The sequence below is a fragment of the Brassica rapa genome, chromosome A04 (genome assembly GCF_000309985.2).
Source record: "Brassica rapa cultivar Chiifu-401-42 chromosome A04, CAAS_Brap_v3.01, whole genome shotgun sequence".
Taxonomy (NCBI): Eukaryota; Viridiplantae; Streptophyta; class Magnoliopsida; order Brassicales; family Brassicaceae; genus Brassica; species Brassica rapa.
In genome coordinates, this window is record NC_024798.2 from 1,770,655 (window position 1) to 1,778,064 (window position 7,410).

At 35.8% G+C, this 7,410-nt stretch overlaps 2 protein-coding genes across 3 annotated transcripts in view; one reads left to right on the forward strand and one right to left on the reverse strand.

Moving 5' to 3' along the window:
- Positions 1-7,410, forward strand: part of LOC103863002 (dirigent protein 17) — a 65,869-nt gene that overhangs the window by 21,383 nt on the left and 37,076 nt on the right. The gene's annotated exons all lie outside the window — the stretch shown is intronic.
- Positions 3,526-6,787, reverse strand: LOC117133559 (glutamate receptor 2.1-like). Its single transcript, XM_033290044.1, is given in 17 exon segments — positions 3,526-4,110; positions 4,191-4,597; positions 4,708-5,020; positions 5,119-5,372; positions 5,375-5,440; positions 5,443-5,502; positions 5,505-5,683; positions 5,685-5,875; positions 5,877-6,063; positions 6,065-6,176; positions 6,179-6,224; positions 6,227-6,273; positions 6,276-6,314; positions 6,317-6,418; positions 6,531-6,605; positions 6,608-6,631; positions 6,634-6,787. Coding segments are annotated over 17 exon segments (2,670 nt in total). The 3' UTR covers positions 3,526-3,696.

Sequence of the window (7,410 nt, forward strand, 5' to 3'; positions counted from 1 at the left end):
GCTATGGTCATTTGCCTAATTGATTTTTTTTCATGGGGATACGTGCCAATTTTCTTTTAATTTATTTACTTTCTTTTATAGTATTCATCAAACAGATATTGTATTCTACTCCAGGCGCCGATAATCGCTTCCGTCATCGCTTGACGAACTTGGATCGGGACTTTAATCTCTTATGGCACAAAGGACCAAAAAAAATCTACAACCACCAAAACTAATCTCTTATGGGACAAGTGAGTGTAAATTATGATTTTACCCTTAATGAAACTTCAATATCAACCATTAGATCAAAATCATTCACGTTATAATGTGAGCCGTCAGATTTAAGGATGAAATATTTACAACAATGCCATTAATGAATCTTATTCCTTAGCCATCGGATCATATGAGTATGTTTTAATCTTAGCCATTGGATTTCACCATCTAGCATCTTCTCTCTCGGCTGGGTCCCACATAAACTTTAATCACTCTTCTTCTTCTTCATTTTACCCTCAACCATATTCAACCACCACGAAAATTCATTACATTCACCAACCAAAGCTCTCTTCTTCAACTCTTCATCCACACACCTTTACATATGTTTCTTAAGGTCTTTTTACAACATATGATGCCCTGAAACAGCACATGTGCGTCGTCTTTGGTTCTAAAATCGTTTGGTAAGTGTATACTCTCTCCCTCTTTTTCTCTCACTCTTCTCTGTCTTTTTTTTTTTAATTTTTCTAATGTTTTATGTTTCAGTTTAGTCACATAATATGTATATTAACATTGTGAGTAAGATTCTAAGATTTAATATAATGTTGTTAAAGTATGAAGCATGATATTATAGGATAAATCATTTTTGTCTATGGTACAACTGATACAACTTTTGCATATGTATCAAACAATACAGCTGATACTTGTATAACTAGTCCAACTATGTCTTATTTACCAGACTAGTGATACTGATATAACTAGTACAACTATTCAGATTCTGAAATTGAAATATTCCATTTGATATTCCGTATGAAAAAAAAACAATTAGCTGGCTAAATTGGTAAGTATTTAGATAGGTTCCTTTTTATTTGTGATAATTTTTTTTTTTTTTGCAGTTTTCACACCATCTCATAAGTTTGCATGATCTACCTTATACTTTTAAGGTTTGTTAACTTCTTTGTCCACATAATTTTTGGAAAACATACATGAAATGTATTTTAACAAAATTGATGATTTCATTTTATTCGGGCAAAGGCATATACACATAAAGAAGTGGTACAACTGAGGTAAGTTTAAATTTTATGTGGTACAACTAGTTTTTTCGATTTCAATGCCAAAATACAACTCAAAAACTAGTACAACTATGTACAAACCAGTACAACTCAAATACTAGTACAACTATGTTATTTCATCTTGTATTGTGCATCAAGTTTTAAATGTGTATCAGGTTTTAAACACTGTGGTTGAACTACATGTTAGTATGTTGCTTTAGTTGTATCGGTTGTACAAAATAATTGGTGATGCAAATAATTTACATCAATTTATTTAATAATTGATGTAAATATATAAATTATTTGCATCATTTCTTTTTACACAAAATTAGTATTAATTTTATGAAGTTATTCAAAAATATGTATCATTTAGAATTGCTGATTTATATCATTTACTAATTAAATGTAATTTAAAAAAATTGATTAAAATGATTTATTTTGGTAAGTAATTCTTAATTAATACTTTTACTGATTATTTGTATTATTTGTTGCAATTTTGTTTTCTTCTAATAGCTATTATTATCTTGATAAACAAACTAAAATTTTACAATTGTCGATAACAATTGTATTAATACATCACGATTAAAACAATTACTTGTAAAAAAAATCATACATCAAACCCAATTTGTTTCTTCTTTCCGGTGATTTGCGTCTTTAGAGCAATGGTTGAAAAATTTTATGGCTCTGCATCTAGCTTTTTGGCCTCGAGACTAAAAAGATGAAGATGATTTTTTAAAAAAATCGTACAACTAGTATAACTAGTATAACTTATAAACGTATCAATTCCAAATCAAATATTATTAAAAATATACTATTCATATATTTGACACATGCAAGCAGAAGAGATTAGACCAATATGTCTTATTGGTTCTACATCATTCTCTTTTCTAGCATTTTCATATGCTGGAAACAATCAATAAAAAAAATTATACATCTCATAATTAAGCGATGCTATTTTATAATTTTCTCAAAGTCATGTCATCTTTTTTTTTGTGAGAATAAAAATGGTGATGACACATAAGAAAATTATTTCTCAAATATGTATAGGAGATACTCAATATGTACTAGTTGTATTAATTCGAGTTGTACTAGTTTGAAGTTTACTAGTTGTACTAGTAATACTTTTCGTTCTTCATTTTCTTGAATATCATATGGAAAGATGAAATTTGATTCTAGATAAGATATAATTGATTAAATATAACTATGGGTTGATCGATTTTAGAAAAAAAAAGAAAAAAAACTTAGTGGATGATTGAAGAAATTTTTTGATTTTGTTTTATGGTGAAAAAAATGGGGAAGAAGAAGAACTGGGTTGGGTTTCTTCCTTATTTTTCTTCTTTGGAGACATAGTTTCTCAAAGAGTGACACGAAATTGGAGAAATATATGAGATTCAAGATGATTGTTGTCGAGTTTGATTAGTGATGGGAGATAGAGGGAGATCGTGATTTTAGTTCGTAGGTATCGTTGGTTACGTCGAAGACAAAGAAACTGGGGACAAAAGAAATTGGGGATTTAGGTTTATTAAAATATGGATCGGGTCGGGTTAATGGTAAATGGGTGGGTACACTGGCTGGATATGTAAATATGTTGAAGTTTTAGGTTTTATGATATTTTCTGCTTAACTTTAATTTATTTTTAATTCATTAAAAAAATAAAAATAGAAGAGGTCTATTCCAGATTTTTTGTGCCCTTCTGGTCCATCCCAGCATTTGATCCCTTGGATCGTCCGAAACTTTCGATTCCATTTCGGTGTATATCTATGGTTTAATTCTGCGTTGAATGTTTTGACCTGGTGAGTTTCGGAAATCCATCTGAAATGTGTAAATTTTGCTTGCGACACTATGTTTGTCAAGTAACTGTCATGGTGTTGTTCGTAACGGGAACAGATTTCAAAACCTTATATACAATGAATCTTGCAGCGAAAAAGAGAAATGAAACAGAAAATGTGCTAAAATTTGACTGCCATTGTTTTGCTTCTCCACTGTTAGTGTCTCGAATGCCATTGACATTGACATTTCTTCACTTGGTTTTCCCATAATTCTCGCAGGTTTCACCTTCTATGAAACACAAGTTCCCCAAATGCTATAGCATATGTTTCAACGAAAACTTTTTGCTCCACTCTCTCTCCCTCTGAATTGTTGTTATTCATTTTGGAATGGTTCGATTTCTTTGCTTTGATAACTGATTATAGTTTGATCTGCATTTAAAAAGTTTGGACTTTGTGAGATTTTGGGAATCTAGATGAGCTATGGGTCACTTATGATAGTGAATAAACAAAAACTCTGCATTCAGAAGAGAAAGTAGCAAGCAAAAGAGCATTTTCATAACGGGGGCATATTTTAAAGCCTTTTACTGTATATCATAATGGACAAGGATCATCATGATCCTAGGAAATGTCTGTGTTTATTACTTCAACATGATACGAATCTCGCAGGAAAGGTAAATGAAAATGTGCTAACTTTGGCTGCCATTGTTTGCTGGGTTTGCTTCTGCATGGTTATTCATGGAGCATTGACATTTCTTCGTCACTTGGTTAATGTATGAATTTCTGTCTGGCTGAAGGAACTTTTCCCACAATCCTTGCAGGTTTCTTTGATCTGGGTTTTCCTTCAAGAAATGGAACATACATTTCACCAATGCAAAAGCACAGACTACGGCAGCAGTGAGGAACAAAACCCAAAAACTATCGATGCCAAGTTTCCGGAAGGATACAGATGGATTTGGGTCGGGGCCGGTGAGTGGATCTGAGCAACTTTCATCTATTTTCTTGAACCATGCGTTCTCCAGTTGGTTTGCCTTGTTCGACTCTTCCACTTTTAGAATGGCCCTTGAAACATCAGCCACTAGAGGGGATCCAATGGGAAAGACCTGCAGAAGAAACTTATGGTCTTAGAACTGAGTTGAAGAATGTTGCAATAGAGAGTGTTTCTGCAAAGGTATGGACTTACGAAGCCTAATCCATCGACCTTGAATGGTGTTTGAACCATTTTATACTTGTTACAATACTGCCCGAGAAAGACTCTCACATATGGCACTTCCATGAGAGCTGCAGAAATACCGCCTCTTGCTGATCCTATGCTCAGTAGCTCGTCACAGTGTTCTGCTCCGTGATAGTTTACGAGCTTAGCATCTGAGAAACCTGATTCTCTGAGTCTTTCCAAAACGAAGGAACTGCTTTGATATCCCACAACTTCTCCTTTTTCTAGCAAACTATTTATGTTGGTTACAGTTGGATGAAGCTGTTGTGATGTTAGAAGTGATGCCAAACTAGCGGTGTAACTCTGAGTCAACACAAGTACTAAGAAGTACCAAACGATAACCACGAACCTCGCCCAGAAGCTAAGCACTCTTTCTCCTGTAGATGCATTAGATGTAAGCAACAAGATGTTGGAAATATATATGCAGTACTTAAGTATGTGAAAAATGAGAATTGGCATAGAAGTGTGAAGGAGAGAGTGGACATACTCGGTGCAAAGACCATAATGGAGAAAGAAAACCAGAGTATAGTGCTGATCTGATAATTTCCAGGCCCATCAAACTCTGGATTTACCCTATGTTCAAGAACCCATACGACAATGGCAATTATGAAAAAGGACAAAAGACTGAGTAGCCATAGTCCCCATGTCAAAGGCATCAAAAATATGGTACTGCTTCTTTTGACATTGTCTTTAACAGGAACGACCAGACCCACACCTGATGGTGTGTACGGCAATGAAAACTCAACATACTTTGACCTGTTTGCCGATATTGTTGTATCTCCGACCACAGCATCATATTTCTGCTCCAAACACAAAAGAACAAGGCTATCGTTAAGAGAATCCAGCTTAGTGGAGGTTAGAAATGACATACAAGAGGAAAATTGTGGTAATGCTTTACCCCGAGGTACACTTGGTAGACCAAAGTCTCGTAATCCATATCTTCTATAGGATAGAAGTCATAGGACACATCATAGGGCATCGCTTGAATAACAGCCTCAAAGTACTCGATGCAGAATCCACTGAATGTTGTTGAATTGGTGATAGGATCCCTTGTAACCTTCACAAACTGCGGGGAACCGCTATTAGTTGGGACTCCAATCTTCAGCCTTTTCCCATTTGTTGGGATCTCCCAACCTTTGGGTACAAAGGTGGGTCTCCAGGCCATATAACTGGTCTAAGTAGATCTTTCCAAGTAGAGAAAGTGGTCATGGTAGCTTGTGTTGGTCTACGTTCTTCAAGAGACCATGTTCTTTCATCCAGTATCCTATGGTCCTTCCTCCTGCCCATTCACGTTAACAATCTCAAACACTGACGGCTGCAGTTTCGCGTTGATAAATCGGAAATCACCAGCAAGACCTTTGAACCGAACTCCAGAGAGTGTCTGGAGAAGTTTTGGACCATACTGAGACACACCTAGACCTTGAAAGCCAGACATTTTCCTCATGGCATCTGTCTGACAAAAGTAAAATTGATGTACCAGCTTCTTCGATGGCCAGTGCCAGTGCAGTAGTGGCATCATAAGCCCACAGTCAATACACGCTCAGGTCAGAGGGTAGGAGAGGGGATCTATTCTTCCATCGAGATTTAAATGCTTCAAGCTCTTCCGATCTGGGTACATAAGTCTTAACACCCAAGACCCCTTGCATTGTATCAAGTTTCTGTCTCGTTCATGAGACTAAGACCATCGGTAATGGCGTTGGTGAGGATCCAGACGTATCCTTGCTTCATCAAACCAATTTCCTTAGCTTTGGCAAAAAATCTTGAGGCAAGCAGTTCAACAATGTGGACAACAAATACTCTAGTGGGTAGAGTCATCATCCGTAGAAGTTCCAGGGAGATTTCATTCCGTGGCATTGGGAGAGATCACGGTCTATAATATACGAACGTTAATCTCTTGTAAAGCATCGGTAAGATGAGCCATTATACCTTCTCCGAAGGTGTTGTCAACGTATACAGTACGACCTCTCTCCACCCAAAAAGTTTGATGATTGCTTTAATGGCGTGTTGTACTGAGATGAATCATCATACGTAGCTCGCAAGAAGTATTGACTAGGATGGAAGCTAGGAAGGGACTTGTTGCAGAATATGAAACAATGGAACCTGAGATTTTTGTCCTATCTCAATCATGAATGCCGCCTGCATGGATGTCCATGGTCCTATAATCGCTTTCACGTTCTGGTTTGTTATAAAATCAAGAGCTGCGAGAAACGCAATTAATGCTAAGGAGTGTTTTGTTATCGAAGAAAAAAAAACTCGGAAGAGACAGTATAAATGCAGACAAGAATTGTACATCTGAACTGATGCGTGTACCTGCTGCTGCTGCGATAAACACCTTTTTGGAGTCAACAATGGTGGTCACAAGCCTTGTCCGGGTTTCTGGATGGAAGAGTAGAAATCAGAAAGACACATGTGATACAGAACAAGGTCATGTTGGAATATGCCATTCCTACATCGTCCACGATTCCCACTTTAACGTCTGTTGCTGTATTTTGTCCCTCTCCAACTTGCATCAATAAGACGACAACAAGGAAGAGTAGGTTGATGAAGAGGTCGTGTTCTCTCTTCATTTTTTCTTCAAATTTGCAGAGGAAGAATGAAACTTGGTTGGTCTATATATGTATATGATCTTTTGTTGCAGACTGAGATGGTTTGAGAATTCGGGAAGTGGATAAGTTATGATATGGTAAATTAATGTTGTTGAACGTATCAAACTCAAAGTTGATATATCTAAGCATGGAATGAACTTGTCTTCTAATATTTTATTAGTAAACGGTTAAGGTCAACTGTTGTGAAGGAGAGACTTCGTCCAGTGCATAGTTAAACAATAGGCAACAAGTTGTCTCTCAATCACAGTTTACTCTTTCTCTCGGGAGAACAATCTTCGCAAGAGAAGAAACGAGAAGTTTTGTTTCGAAGAAAGAAACGAGAAGTTTTGTTTCATTTATCACATGCTTAAGTCACATAAATGTCTCAGACTGTCAGGGAGAACAATGTTTTGGCATTTCTGATATAGAAACCATCAGCATGTTCTGTGCTCAAAAACTAATGAGATTTTCAATTGTTATATATCTATTATATTAAAACAGCAGTGTGTGACCATTGATAAAAAGTTATGTCTAATTAAAATAATGATTTTTAAATAACTGCATCTAATTATATCAAAAAACTAGCCACGTTATAATTTTCTCTA